The 15,977-nt window shown below is 39.6% G+C and overlaps 1 protein-coding gene across 1 annotated transcript in view; it reads left to right on the top strand.

The window, feature by feature from the left end:
* The window catches only part of XPO1 (exportin 1), a 42,411-nt gene that overhangs the window by 17,024 nt on the left and 9,410 nt on the right, over nt 1-15,977 (top strand). Inside the window, exons 5-10 of the mRNA XM_075536007.1 lie at nt 12,310-12,371; nt 12,569-12,613; nt 13,417-13,598; nt 14,240-14,288; nt 14,370-14,489; nt 15,643-15,771. Of these exons, the coding sequence (XP_075392122.1) occupies nt 12,310-12,371; nt 12,569-12,613; nt 13,417-13,598; nt 14,240-14,288; nt 14,370-14,489; nt 15,643-15,771 (587 nt within the window). The remainder of the gene's footprint in view (nt 1-12,309; nt 12,372-12,568; nt 12,614-13,416; nt 13,599-14,239; nt 14,289-14,369; nt 14,490-15,642; nt 15,772-15,977) is intronic.

The raw sequence follows: 15,977 nt of genomic DNA, 5'->3' as shown, positions 1-15,977 counted from the left end.
TGAACAAGGGTGTATCTGAAATTATCTAGATTCACTCATTTTATGATGACCATTTCTTGAAGAGCTACCATATTTACCATCAATGAAGATTTCTTCATTCTTTCCTCTTGATAGGTGGGACCAATGGTCCTGTCCTAGATGGCTGCTTGATAGCTTTTAAGACCCCAATTACTACTCACCAGATGAAGATGTAGAACATTTTCTTCTTAGATTGTGTTATGTCACTTGGCCTAGATGTCGTCATCGGGCCCATCCTGTACCCCACCCCAGATTGTGATCCTAAACCCAGCGTTTTACTCCCTTGAGGTGGTTTGTTCCAGTTAAGATGATTTCATGACTTTGCCCCTTGTCTGCTTATCAACTGCTAGGTTTTTTTTACTTTAAATACCTTGAATATTGGAAATAAATTGGTGTAGCCCAAAAAGGATTGTTTGCTTTATCTGTAATTATTATGCCATTTAAAGTGATTGTTTCTACTTGCCATTTCACAATGTCTACTCTCCTTGGGAAGATAAACCGTATTACCTTAGTTTTTACACAAATATTCACAAAAATTTTACACAAATGTGTGTTGTACAATTTTCTACAGCTAGGTCCTCCTTCCAAGGTGCATTTGTAAGCACTATAGTGGGAAGAGGGCACGATTGGTGCTTATTTGCATTGCGTAAAAATGAATTAGGTTGGCTTTTGTTTTTTGCATAAATACTAAAACATGTGAGCATCCGAAGAGGTACATAAAATATGTGCTGTAAGTGCCAATAGAAGAATGACTAGGCTGAGCCTTTTGGGAAATTTTAAGGAAGAATAGGTTGGCTAAACAGCGTGCTAAAATAAGTTTGTTGCATTGTTTCCCCTCCCCTCTTTAAGTCTATAAGGAAACTTCTAAGAGGCAACAAAAATGAAAATTAAAAGGGATTTTTCAATTTTAACATCAGAACCAGCTCATGATGGAACCTGACAGTTCTTTTGTCTACTTTTTTGTCCATAAGGGTATTTTAATTTTTTTTATTAGGGGCTCATACAACTCTTATCACAGTCCATACATATACGTACATCAATTGTATAGAGCACATCCATACATTCCCCGCCCCAATCATTCTCAAAGCATTTGCTCTCCACTTAAGCCCTTTGCATCAGGTCCTCTGGTTTTTTTCCCCCTCCCTCCCCTCTCCCTCATGTGCCCTTGGTAATTCATACATCATTATTTTGTCATATCTTGCTCTATCCGGAGTCTCCCTTCCCCCCCTTCTCTGTCATCCCTCTCCCAGGGAGGAGGTCACATGTGGATCCCTGTAATCAGTTCCCCCTTTCCAACCCGCTCACCCTACACTCTCCCAGCATCGCCCCTCACACCCTTGGTCCTGAAGGTATCATCCACCCTGGATTCCCTGTACCTCCAGCCCTCATATGTACCAGTGTACAACCTCTGCCCTATCCAGCCCTGCAAGGTAGAATTCGGATCATGGTAGTTGGGAGGAAGCATCCAGGATCTGGGGGAAAGCTGTGCTCTTCGTCGGTACTTCCTTGCACCCTGACTGACCCATCTCCTCTCCTAAACCCCTCTGTGAGGGGATCTCCATTGGCCGACACTTGGGCCTTGGGTCTCCACTCTGCACTTCCCCCTTCATTCAATATGGTATATATACACATACATACATATATATACATACATACACACATATATATGCATATACACCCATATATCTTTTTTTTTTTTTTTTGCATGATGCCTTATACCTGGTCCTTTTGGCACCTCATGATCGCACTGGCCGGTGTGTTTCTTCCATGTGGGCTTTTTTGCTTCTGAGCTAGATGGCTGCTTGTTCACCTTCAATCCTTTAAGACCCCAGACACTATCTCTTTTGATAGCCGGGCACCATCAGCTTTCTTCACCACATTTGCTTATGCACCCATTTGTCTTCCACGATCCTATCATGGAGGTGTGCAGGGACCACTCAATCACACAGGCTGGTGTGTTCTTCCATGTGGACTTTGTTGCTTCTGAGCTAGATGGCTGCTTGTTTATCTTCAAGCCTGTAAGACCCCAGTCACTGTCTCTTTTGATAGCCTGGCACCATCAGCTTTGTTCACCACATTTACTTTTTCACCCGCTTTGGCTTCAGCAGTTGTGTCAGGAGGGTGAGCATCGTAGAGTTCCGATTTAATAAAAGAAAGTATTCATGCATTGAGGGAGTGTTTGAGTAGAGGCCAAGGTCCCTCCGCCACCTTAATACTTAACCTATAAATATAGACACAGATCTATTTCCCCATCCTCCTGTATATATTTGCTTGTACATGTCTTTGTCTAGACCTCCATAAATGCCCTTTGACTCCTAGCTCTTTCCTCCATCTCCCTTGATTTTCCTCCTGCCGTACTACCATGCTTCGTCGCCACCTGGGCTAGAGTATCTACGCAACCTTACCCTTGATCATTCCCCACCAGGCCTGCCACTCCCCACTCTCTACCATTTTGAGTCCCATGTTGTTCTCTTGTCCCTGTGTTAACACCACTTCCTTACCCCCCCACCCCAAGTCCCCCCGGAACTCTTGGTCCCGTTGTTTTTCCTCCAGATAGTTCATCCAGCCTGTCCTATTCAGACAGACCTGTGGAGACACTAACACGCACGAAAACAAGACAGGAAAACAAAGCAACAGTATACAACCAGACAACAAAAGCAAACCACTGACATAGAACAAAACACTTCACAAGAGAAAAACTTGTAGTTAGTTCGGGGATCGTTTGCTGGCCCTTAGGAGCGTTTCCCAGTCCAGTCTGTTGGGGCACCACGCCCTGGCTCCAAAGTCCACTTTCAGCATTCCCTGGGGACCTGTACGCCTTTCCAGTTTTCATGGTTTCCACTTTTACTCTATGTGGAAGTACTTTTCTAGGAAAATCTGGCCACTCTAGATTGTCACCTATCTCTTACTGTATGTGCCAGTGGATTTTAGAAGATTAAAATATTAAAGAGCAAGACATGGCATGGAATTAATTAAACATTTGGTGTTCTTGCTTTGCCTCATGTTGGGCTACTAACTGCAGGGTCAACGGTTAAAACTCGCCAGCCACTCCTTGGGATAAAAATGATCCCCAGGGACCATCCCACTGTCCTGTGAAGTTACTATGAACTGGAATTGTCTTGATGATAGTGAATTACTTGAAAGTTTTAAGTTAGCCTTACATCACACTCCCAATTGCTCTCCTCAAATTATAAACCAAGAACTCCACTGCCATCAAGTGGATTTTGACTCACAGCCACCCCAGGTAGTTTCCAGGTGCTACAGACAGCTGCATCTTTCTCCTGTGTGGCTGCTGGGTTTGAACTTAAGACTTTACCGTTAGTCTTAACACCTAGCCCTCAGCACCACCAGAACTCTAGCTCCTAAACTGTAGGATCCATGAAGTCCGTTCAGAGAGTCACTTTATGGCATTCCTATTTGCTGGCAAAATAGGAATTGTCTGTCTTGGGTGAGTTGCTGTTTTCCTGTTTGCTTTCATTTGTTGTACCATTAGTAATACATATTACATACAGTGTTATAGCATGTAATTTGCTGATAGGATCACTCTTAGGGGGTCACTCACGAATTTCAAAAGATAAATTTAAAGATTCTAAGAGGCAATAAAATGGAAACTAAAAGATTATTCAATTTAACATCAGAACAGAAAGTTCAGCCTATTCTTTTTTTTTTTTTTTCCGGCCTATTCTTGATGCTTTATCTTTTAAAAAATATTTTTAAATGAGCTGGCCAATTCAGATACCTTCCTGGAATTTTTATTTAGCTTACATTGAATCTATAGATTGATTTGTAAAGACTTGACATTCTAATAATATTTACTCCTCCAGTACACGAACCACAGTGTGTTATTTACTTAAATGTTCTTTTCATTTCAACAGTGTTTTGTAGTGGTCCCATTATGTAGGTCTTTTGTCAGATTTTTTCCTAAGCATATAATGTTTTCCGTTCTATTATAATGATTTTTTTTTCATTTTTTAATTTCTGGTTATTCCTTGGTAGTAGAAATACACCCTTTTCCATATTCTCTCCTGTACATAGAATTTTATATGCCTCGTTGAATGTTTGGTTCACAATAGAAACTCAACGTCAGCGTTTCCTTGAGTGGCTTATAAGACTGGAATGGATCTCTCTCGTTACTGGTTATTATTTAACAAGTCAGCACTCCCACTCATTTTTGCCAGCTTATATAATGGTAGATAATAGCAGGAAGAAAGTTAATACTGATTACATATGTAAGGTGGCTTCAAAAAGTTGCTGAGAAAATTCCTTTATCTTTTCATTCAGTTTTCCATGCACTTTTTGGAGCACTATCATAACAGAGATAAATGAGCAGTGCCTTTTCAGGGTGTCAGTAATAATTCACAGGAACTTTGTCACTATAGCTTAACTGCCATTGAGTTGATGGTGCCGTGCAGTGACCCTGTAGAATAGAGTAGAACTGTCCCTTAGGGTTTCCAAGGCTGAAAATCTTTACTGGAGCAGATAGCCTCATTTTTTTTTCCCCCATGGAGCATCTGGTGAGTTTGAACTGCTAGCCTCGTGGTTAGCAACCCTAATGTTTAACTCAATGCACCACCAGGACTTCCTTTGTTAGCCACCTGTAAAAACTATCATCAAATTGGTTTCTCCCAAGTCTTCTGCTATGTGTAGCTTACAGAAAGATGAGACCAGATGATGCTTCTTTCAGCCACATAACAATAGAATTATTAAAAGGGATGGGGTGGTTTGGTTTGTTGATTTTGTTTTGCTGGGGAATCATCGTTTTATTCACTTGAGTATAGAAACACTTTGTGACACATACTGTTCTAAGTGTAACAATCAACTTCAGATTTTTTTTAAGTGGAATTTTTAATAATCATTTTATTGGGGACTCAAACAATTCTTACCACAATCCATACATACATCCATTATGTCAAGCACATTTGTTGCCATCATAATTTTCAAAACATTTGCTTTCTGCTTGAGCCCTTGGTATCAGCTCATTTTCCCTCTCATGAACCCATGATAATTTATAAATTATTGTTTTTGTCATATCTTAACACTGTCCCACATCTCTCTTCACCCACTTCTCTTGTCCATCCCCTAGGGAATAGGTTATGTGTAGATTCTTGTAATCAGTTCCCCCCCTTGCCCGGTATCACCGCTCCCAGCACTGGTCCTGAAGGGATCATCTGTCCTGGATTCCCTGAGATTCCATTTCCTTTCTGTATCCCACCCACCCACTCCCATATCCCCTAGAACTATCAGTCCTGTTTTCTCCTCCAGATTATTTCTCCAACCTATCTTATTTAGACAGACCTGCAGAGATAATAACATGCACAAGAACAAGACAGAGCAAAACAAAGCAGCAAAAGAAAACAACAACAAAGAAAACCTGTAGTTCGTTCAAGGACTGTTTGTTGTCCTTTAGGAGTGTTTTCCAGTTGTCTGATGGGGCACCAAGCCCTGCCCCCAAAGTCTTAATTTTGGTATTCCCTGGGGCCATCATTGCTCTGTTCCCTTGCTGTTCTGTTGCATGCCCTTAGTGTTTTGCCTTTGTGTGGTTGGATCAGTTAGGGCACAGTTCCCACGCTGTGTCTCCATTGTTGTCCCCTGTAGGGTCAGTGGGGGAATGTCATGTCTCATAGTGGGGCCGGGCATGTGGTCTCTTTGGATTGGCTACTCTGAGCAGGAATATCATCCTCAAGGCTTGATGTGTTGGTTTGGTTTTTAATCAGTCATGCCAAGTTGGTGGTTTTGTGATTTATAAGAAAAATTACCCATCCTGTCTGATGGTCCAGGGTTAGAAGCCATGCTGTCTAGGTTCTGTTTGAGTTTGGCTGTTCCTTCTCACAAGTAATTTAGTGGGTAAAAGTTGGAACAGTGTGCGTTCATTTTAAACTTTGAATTTAAGGAGCATATAGTACGTGGTTTTTTTAAACTTTGGTTAAACAAAATCCATGGTCCTTGAATGGATTGTGATAATGGTGACTATAGGACAAGAACAGCTTTCCCAAAGATTCCCAAGACTGATGTAGATGCAAACGGACTGCCCTATGTTTCTCTGGTTTGGAGTGGGTTCAAACGCCTGCCGAATCCTGTGATTAAGAGTCCAATATTTGCAGACTTCCTGGTGACATTGATGTTGCTGTGCCTAATAGTATACAACTTCTCAATCAGCTAGGAGTTTATTCAAAGCTCATCTTCTAGCCAGCTGAAGTTGATGCTTTTTTTTTTTTAATCATTTTATTGGGAGCTTTTACATCTCATAACAATCCATCCATTAATTATATAAAGCACATTAGTATATATGTTCCAATTACACAATTATGCTTCCAACTCCCCCTTCCGCAGTTCATCTCTGGTAAACATCTTGTACCACCCACGCCCCCCAACAAACATCATAAGGTGTGCTATTAGAGGATCCAAACTGGGACCACATTTCTTTTCTCTTTTTTTTTCTAAATTAATCTTTTTTTTTAAATTTTAACAATTTATTAGGGGCTCATACAATTCTCATCACAGTTCATACATATACATACATCAATTGTATAAAGCACATCTGTACAGTCTTTGCCCTAATCATTTTTTTCTCCTCTTTTCTTTTTTTACATTTTATTAGGGACTCATACAACTCTTATCACAATCCATACATATACAGACATCAATTGTATAAAGCACATCCGCACATTCCCTGCCCCAATCATTCTCAAGGCATTTGCTCTCCACTTAAGCCCCTTGCATCAGGTCCTCTTTTTTTTTTTTCCCTCCCTCCTCTTTCCCCCCTCCCTCATGTGCCCTTGGTAATTTATACCTCGTTATTTTGTCATATCTTGCCCTATCCGGAGTCTCCCTTCCCCCCTTCTCTGCTGTCCCTCTCCCAGGGAAGAGGTCACATGTGGATCCTTGTAATCAGTTCCCCCTTTCCAACCCACTCACCCTCCACTCTCCCAGCATCGTCCCTCACACCCCTGGTCCTGAAGGTATCATCCACCCTGGATTCCCTGTACCTCCAGCCCTCATATGTACCAGTGTACAGCCTCTGTCCTATCCAGGCCTGCAAGGTAGAATTCGGATCATGGTAGTTGGGGGGAGGAAGCATCCAGGATCTGGGGGAAAGCTGTGTTCTTCATCGGTACTACATCGCACCCTGACTGACCCATCTCCTCTCCTAAACGCCTCTATGAGGGGATCTCCATTGGCCGACACTTGGGCCTTGGGTCTCCACTCTGCACTTCCCCCTTCACTTAATATGGTATACATATACATATACACATATATGCACATACATACATACACATACTTATATCGTTTTTGTTTTTTTTGCATGATGCCTTATACATGGTCCCTTGGCACCTCGTGATCGCACTGGCCGGTGTGCTTCTTCCATGTGGGCTTTTGAGATGACGTTTGTGTTGACTGTTGATATTGCTGTTAGGTTTGAGGTTTCATTTGAAATGGGGTTGTGAAGGACATTTTTCTTGACAATTGAAAAAATAGATTTGGATTATCAAAGATACATGTCATAAGCTGCCCTCCTAGTGGTTAATTATACACTTTTATGATGATATGTAGCTGATCTTTTTTGTTGGTAGTACTTTTTGATTAATAATAGAAAAGTTTCGTCTAGACTGTTAACAGAAGAATTTGTTATAATTGGCAACGTGTGTGGGCTTGGTGGGGGAAGATGGTTACAGGATTGTGGATGCGTTGGGAAAATGATGAGGAGGACATGAAGAGCATTGTACTTCTCAGATAAGCTTCTTGAATTGAGGTCTTTTCGTTGAAATATTCTTGATCTATATATCAAGTCTTCCTGGTTCCCACGGAAGTTACTGGAAGCAATACACAATTCACAAATACTCTCGATAATTCGAAGTTGATACTTAAAATCAGTAAGATTTTTCCAAAGTAATACTGGTGGTGCCTTCCTTGTTTTAAGGAACTTATGTACATAAATGTCAGTTTGGTAACTGGCAGGCACTGGCTCATTTGTCACAAAGAAAATAGATTCTTTTTGGAGCACAAGAGACCCTGGCAATGCATCATTTCCGGTTCAAATTTCAGAAAAGCTGAGCTGTTGCTATTTGTTTAAGGCCTGGTGGCACAGGGGGTTAAGCCTGGGCTGCTAATCAACCTGTCAACAGTTGGTTAGCCTGGGCCAAACCAACGGGGAGAAAAGTACGGCAATCTGCGTGCGTGCAGATTACAATTCTGGAAACTTGGAACAGATGTCCCATAGGGTTGCTGTGAGTGGGGATTGGCTCTGTGACGGGGGGGTTTGATTTTGTTAGGGCTTCATTAGGTTCTTTGAAGATGTATTGCCCAATCTATTAAGCTGTTCTGAATGGAACTGCTTTTTATTTGGGGCTGGCTACAGGAAGAAATAATTTGGTTATGGAAGTTGCAATCTTCTTTACTCAGGTAAGAGATTATGGACAGACATGGAGCAGTGATTCCAAAAAGTGTTGGGGTTTGTAGTCGGTGTTTTGAGGGATTTTAGTGCTGAGCCAAAAGTGCTGATCCGCAGAGAATGGCATTAACTTAGAAACACGTTGCTTGTTAAGGAACTTTGCTCACATCCCTTGCACTTTCTCTGTCTTCATCTTTCTACCCGAGTCTCACTAGTCTTTTTGGAAAGAGGGGGAAGCTACTCATTGAATTAAATTGGTAGCAGAAGAATAGAGGATCTGGCTGATCCTGTTTTCTTATTCCTGAAGGCTGAGAATCTTATATATATATACCGCATGGAGGCGGCCATAGTAGTTTTAAGCATTATCTTGTTCCATATGACAGATTTAGTACAATGAATTTCTTTAATCTTCTATGGTTTTGGGTCATCTAATCTTATGAGAGTAGGATGATTTTCTGGTTGTGTTCAATTATTGTACACTCTGAGAGGTTTCAGAGGGGGGTGCCTTACTCCGTATGGAGTCATCCTGTTCTTTTGTAGGAGACTGAAGGAGCCCTGGTGGCATAATGGGTTATGCATGAGGCCGCTAACCACAAGGTGAGCACTTTGCACCAGCTGCTCCTACCTAGAAAGATGGGGTTGTTGGCTCGTCAGACACCCGAGGGAACCTCAGAAACCTGTCCTGGAGGGAGGGTCACAATGGGTCAGAATTGACTTGATGGCATGTTAGATGGTAGTAGGTTTTTGGGTTGGTTTTTTTCATCACAGCCCAATTCGTAACCACGACACCATTTTGATTCGCTCTACTATGCATTGAGGGCACATGGGAAGTGTGTGGATTGCCCTGAGTATAGTGCTCATTTTCAAATAACTCTGTTCCCCTGATTACTGTTTTGTTAAAATCTCCCTATTACAAGGAACCTTAACTCTTTTTTTGGTCTTTATCTGTAAACCATGACTTTCTTTTTTTTTGTTATTTTGAAGTAATTTAAGGCTTAGGAAAATAGTTTGGTGTTTTGGTTTTTTTTTTTAAGTCTCGGATGACCCAGTACATAGAGAGGGAAGGCTTTTGTTTGGGATGACAAATGTACAGTATTGTGAATGTGATTGATGTCATTGGATCATACAATTGAAAGGGGTTAAAAAGGCAAATTTTGTGTTGTCTGTATTTAACCATGATTTTTTAAAAGAATATCACCATTTATTCATTTAGGAGTTGAACTCACAACTCTATGCCATTTAGTGGATTCTGACTCATAACTTGATAAGACTTTAATTGAATTCCAATGTTTTCTCCTGCAATAAACCCTACATTGACTCCTGATATGAGGCAACTTTCAATTTTTGACTTTGCTGTCCCGAGTACTTTTGGTGAGTTCTGGTCCGTTCTTTTAGAAAATAGTGTTTGTCTCTTTTCTCATAAGATTGAGGCAGGTTTCATTGTTGTGGGGAACAGAGGCAAGAATACACAAGGGTAGCAGTAGGTTTTACTGCTCGTTAACTAACATTGGTAATTGCTTGTGTGATGTACTATTATCTCTGCCAGGTAACAATTTTTCTTTTGATTCATAAGCATCGTGTGGAAATGATGTGAAAAACACAGCTGTCCACCATATTTCTTCACACTTGGCCTTGGTGGTTTTGTTGTTGGACACGATTCCGTCCAGTCTGACCTGTAATAAAATAAATCACTTCGCAGTCCTGGGCCATCCTCAGAAGAGTGCCTGTGCCTGAGCCCATTTTGCCGCCACTGTCTGGCCATCTCTGAGGGCTTTCTCTTCACTGACCTTGCACTACTTTACCAAACCCGATTTCCTTCTCCGGATACTAGTTTCGCTTGACAGCTTGTCCAAAGTATGCGAGACAGAGTCTTGGCATGCTTGCCTCTAAGGAGCACTCTGGCTGTACTTCTTCCAAGACAGATGGGTTTGTCTTTTTAGCAGTCTCTAGTACTTTAATTCAAATGCATCGATTCTTCTATGGTCTTCTTTACTCAGTGTCATGCCTATGGGGTTATTGAAAACACTGTGGCTTGGGTGAAGGTGTACCGTAGTCCTCCAGCATCCTTTCTTTTCAACACGAAAGCAGTCCTGTGCAGCAGATTTACCCAGTGCAACCTGTCTTGGGATCTCTTGACTGCTGCTTCCATAAGAATTGATTATGGATCCAAGCAAGACAAAATCCTTGATAACTAAAACCTTTTCTTCTTTTATCGTAAGGTTGGTCCATATTGGTCCAGTTGTGAGGATTTTGGCCTTCTTTACATTGCATTGTAATTCCTACTGAAGGCTGCAAGCCTTGCTCTTCATCAGCAAGTGCTTCAAGTTCTCCTGGCTTTTAGCAAGCAAGGTTGTGTCATTTGCTTCACAACAGTGCACCTGGTCATCATTAAAGAGTGTAGAACCTTTCTTGAGAAACCTTATCCCACCCATCCTAAATCTCTTGATAAATCCCAAACTTCATTTTCCCATAACTCGAACAAGAAGCAAGAATTTATTTTCTGAGGAACCCCAAGGTGCCTTTTTGGCATGATATTCATTGAAAAACACAGGATATTTAAACTTTTATCCTGTGGTTTAATTTAACAAATGTCTATGTGCTGGGCTGTTAACTAAAACATTAGCAATTTGAACACAACTGAGTTTTATTGCTATTCAATGCTTAGTTGATAAGTAACCTTCATTCTTTGGAAGCTTTCAGCATTCATAATGAGTTTGTGGGGCAGGATGTGGGGTGAGGTTTATTTATTAGAAAGTGGGACCAATTTTGTCTTTAATAAAAATTACATTTTCAAATATTTGTGTGATGTCTCCATAGTTTATGAAAAGTCACTTTAATACTAACTCATTTCAATTTCTATTACTTTGACATTCCATTAATTTAAAGATATGTCACCATGTTCAGGGGGAACATTTTTAGCAGTCCATTTGTTGGAATATTGGCTCCAGCGTTCCACATCAGAGCACTAGGCTTGCAAACGTTGAATATTCACAGCTCCTTTGGTGACCAAACCTTAGCTGGACAGATAATATTTGTATTCCTTAATCTACATATAGATAGAAGTACTAATTTGTCCCATTAGCAGAGGGGCCTTCATCGCCTTTGGGGGTGATAATGAAGACGTGACATTTACTGTAAGGTTTTCAAAAACTAAGATCCTAGAGCACAGTTGTTTAAGGGTTTTGCATAAGGAGACCTATAGCTCTATTAATGCTCTGCAAATCCTGAGTGGTACTGAGTGTTCCTGAAGAACATGCCATGAACGTTACTGTGTTCTGTGCATTACTTCAATGCTGTACTTACAAGTGGAGCTCTGGTGGCTGACCATGGGGGGCAGCTCCGCCCTGCCAGTAACTCCGTGGGGAAGGCTGAGGCGGTCTTCTACTGTAAAGATTTTATGATCGCAGAAACCCTAAGCTACTGTCTGTTGTGTCCTCTGGATTCGCTGTGAGTTGGAATCAACTCGATGCCAGTGAGTTTGATAGTTTATAATTATTATAAAATGGAGGCATTTAGCATCTGGCCTTGATTTATAAGTACTTAATTAAGCTTGATTTCTGATGTAAAAGCAACACATAATTCTTTATGCTGTTCTATATTTAGAAACCACACATATCTGTATAAGCTGTTTGATAAATTGTTTGCTGTGATTGGGTGTATGGAATTGAAGGATATCTTTAAAATAGTTTGCAAAAAGTTTTGTAACTGACCAGTATTTTGTTTAAGAAGTTAATGAGAAAAGGTATTATTAATAAAATACTGGCCTTTTTTGGTTTATTTTGTTTTAATGCTTACGTTGCTTTGTCTATTAACTTTTTAATCTGGTTCCTCGATTCTGAAAATTTGTTAGCGCGTCATACTGAGCAATTTTTTTTATCATTTATGTGCAATTTTTTTAATAGGTATTAAAAAATACGTTGTTGGACTCATTATCAAGACATCATCTGACCCAACTTGTGTAGAGGTAAGAGTTTGCTGGAGACTCTGTGAAAACTTAACAATGTTTATACATTAGGCTTTGTATAAATTTAGATGCTACCTTTTCCAGACAAGTAATTAAAATACCATGCACACTCATTGACAATAGAGTTTTGGAATTATTTCTTCAGAGTATTGCCTGTTTGTATTCTTTTTTTAATATAAGTTATTTTCTCTGCACAGAAGGAGAAGGTGTACATTGGGAAGTTAAATATGATTCTTGTTCAGGTAAGCCTTGTTGATTCCACTGTTCCCCATAGAATAATTCATTGGTTAGGCTTATTGCTCAAATAAAATGTCCAAAATCTACTCTTACTTAGTTGGTTATTAAATAACTAAGCTGACAGCTCCTAAAGTAGTAATGCCCAAATCCTCTGCCATTGAGTCCATTCTGACCCATGAAAACGATGTAAGGGGTTTCTGAGACGACATGTCTTTATGGAGACGGATAGCCTCATTGTCCCCCAACAGAGTGGCCAGTGGGTGTGAACCACCAACCAACCAGTGCCTAACCCATAGCACTCCTAAGGCTCCTTGGAGAAAGCTGTCCAGTACGAGCTATATTTTAACAAATGCCTAGCTTTTTAAAAGTTAATTTGCTACTATAGAAAGTATCCAATACTATAAATCTGTATTTATATTGAATTCCTTGAAAGTTTGTGATTTGCCTAATTCTGGTTGTGAAGTGTCAGCTAAGGGTTGGTTTGGTAACCACAGGTTTGTGGTTCAGACTTATCAGCTGCATCCATAAAGATTCAGTGTCTCAGAAATCATGTGTAGGGTTGAGTGTCCTTTGTCATCTGTCACAATCCTCATTCCGTTACCAAAAAACTTAATTGGTCTCTAAACGTGTCTTATTTTCCTTTTCTTAAATATTACGTTAAAAGTTTTATATTTATCTGTTAACTGTAGTAGTGTTTAAAAGACATTTTCCAAGGAAAGCAGTGGGGGATTGGGTTCTGTGTAAACAAATTTGGAAATTGAATTATTTGACAAGTAAAATAAAATGTAATATGTCATTCCTTTTTTAGATACTGAAACAAGAATGGCCCAAACACTGGCCAACTTTCATCAGTGACATTGTTGGAGCAAGTAGAACCAGTGAAAGTCTCTGTCAGAATAATATGGTGATTCTTAAACTCTTAAGTGAAGAAGTATTTGATTTCTCTAGTGGACAGATAACCCAAGTGAAAGCCAAACATTTGAAAGACAGGCAAGTAATTCTGTTAATTTGTTTCAGAGATTACAAGTCATTTTTCAAATGAGTATACAAATTTAGAGATAAATTTCAAGTGTTCAAATGACTATTCTCTAATTATGTTACATTTCTTGATAGTGGTTTTGGGCTAAAATAGTCCCAACACGCAGCTAGTATTGTAAATTCGTAGGTTTGGGCAGAGTGTGAAGAAGGGTTAATAAGCAATTAAGCTCATAATTTTTTTTATCTCAAGCAAAATAATTTGGGGTTCCAGGGTTTTCAGAAATGGAGGTCACCATTTTGCTTTGCTGGCCATTTCCAAGGAAATACTTGTGTCTGCACGTCTGTTAGACTCTTAGTAGCCTTGCTCACTGATTCCCCTGCAGAGAGCTCGCTAGCAGCTCACCAGGCTTCTCTTTGGAGTGAACAAACAGGGTGAATTATGATTAACTGGGGCACTCCTACTACCTGACCCATTAAGAATTTGTTCTAGTCATTAGTAACTATTTGTGTTATCGTTTCTAGTGCCATTTTTCATGGGTTTGTGCATTTTTATAAAACTACTGGTATTTTAATTGTTTTTAAAGGAAGTAGCTCAAATTGCTTATTTTTGTAAGTATGTAAATATATTCTAAATCTATTTTCTTTATATCTAGCATGTGCAATGAGTTCTCACAAATATTTCAACTGTGTCAGTTTGTGATGGTAAGTGCCTTAAATTTCCTTTTTTTTAAAGTGGCAGTTAATATAGGAAATCAAGGATTTACAGATATGTGTTTGTTGCAGGAAAATTCCCAAAATGCTCCACTTGTACACGCAACCTTGGAAACATTGCTCAGATTTCTTAACTGGATTCCACTAGGATATATTTTTGAAACCAAGTTAATCAGCACATTAATTTATAAGGTATGGTAAAAAAAAAACTTCCATTATATTTGTCACATAGGTTAATTTGTAAAGCTTTTTCATATTGAAAGATCTTCACATATCATAACCAACTTTGTTTCTCAAATATAAGAAGTGATCTGAAGTTAAAATTGCTGTTGTATCAAGAACTACCATTGTTTCTGGAGGATAACCACTTTGTTGGTCTTCGTTATCATTTCGTTGTATGGTGAGGCTCCAAAAATTTGCAGAAACAAGGGATTAAAAGAGAATGACATTTTTCCACGAGCTTGTTTTGATGCCCCTTGTATTTATCTTTCCAGTGGCTTATTGTTTTGTTGTTTTTTTTTAGGAGGTGGGGGAATAGCTCTCAAGGTGGCACTGTTGGGTATGTGGTTAGGGTGCTAACGCAGGTTAGCAGTTCAAACCCCAAGTGACTCCATGGGAGAAAGATAGGCCATTTGCTTCTGTAAAGATTTGCGGCCTCTGGTAGATAAGGTTTCTGAGTTGGAATCCACTCATTGTCGGTGGGTTTGAGTGGGATAGTGAATAAAATAGATTCATATCGTATTTAATGGGAACTTTGTAAAAGTTGCTTGTACTTTTTTTTTTTCTGGGGGGAAGGGAGGTTCCAAACTTTACAGTTAAAGGTAGGTGGTGTAGTATGAAGATTTGATAGAAGTACTTATAATAGAGCCTCTACTTTACTGCTTGAAGTCACATGATAGCGCTTTGTTGTTAGCACTGACCTACAAGAAACACAGGGTGGTCATACACGTAGCCAACGATTTGCTCCATGTAGATTTAGAGAACCAGTTTTTACACACTTAATAAAATTTAAACTGAAATTCTGAGCAGTTGTGAATCTTGGTTCTTGTTTATATTGCACAAAAAAGCAGTATGAAGTATGGCTAGCCCCGAGAAAGAACGCCACTTTGTGTCTGTCTTTCAGTTGTCTGTGGGCACAGCCGAAGAAAGCACAACTTGCTCTTAAAGTATCTGACTACATTGAGGGAACAATGACATTTTTCAAAAGATATGTACGAAATAAAATGTTTAATGCCCATGTTCCTATATTTATTTGTCACGTCCTTAATGTTCTTATTTAAGATCTCTTTGTTGGTGGATTTTATGTCATTTGGGTCCTTGAACTGTGTCTGTTTGTTTTAAATAGTTCCTGAATGTTCCGATGTTTCGCAACGTCTCTCTGAAGTGCCTCACTGAGATCGCCGGTGTCAGTGTAAGCCAGTATGAGGAGCAGTTTGTAACACTGTTTACACTGACAATGATGCAGCTAAAACAGGTAATAATAATACAAAAAATGCTATCTTGAAAACTGACCGTTTTAATACTTTGGAAAAAAACTGTTAGGAGTGTACAAGTTATAGTACATGTGTGGGGATGTGATTGTATGTTTATAAATACAACTAAGTGTAAATTTAGTGAGCATCTGAAAATTCCTTCAACTAAGGGAAGTTTGATAATCTTCCCGTCTAATCCATATTGAAG

This window comes from Tenrec ecaudatus, chromosome 17, assembly GCF_050624435.1.
Source record: "Tenrec ecaudatus isolate mTenEca1 chromosome 17, mTenEca1.hap1, whole genome shotgun sequence".
Taxonomy (NCBI): domain Eukaryota; kingdom Metazoa; phylum Chordata; class Mammalia; order Afrosoricida; family Tenrecidae; genus Tenrec; species Tenrec ecaudatus.
This window is presented reverse-complemented; position numbering and strand designations above follow the sequence as displayed.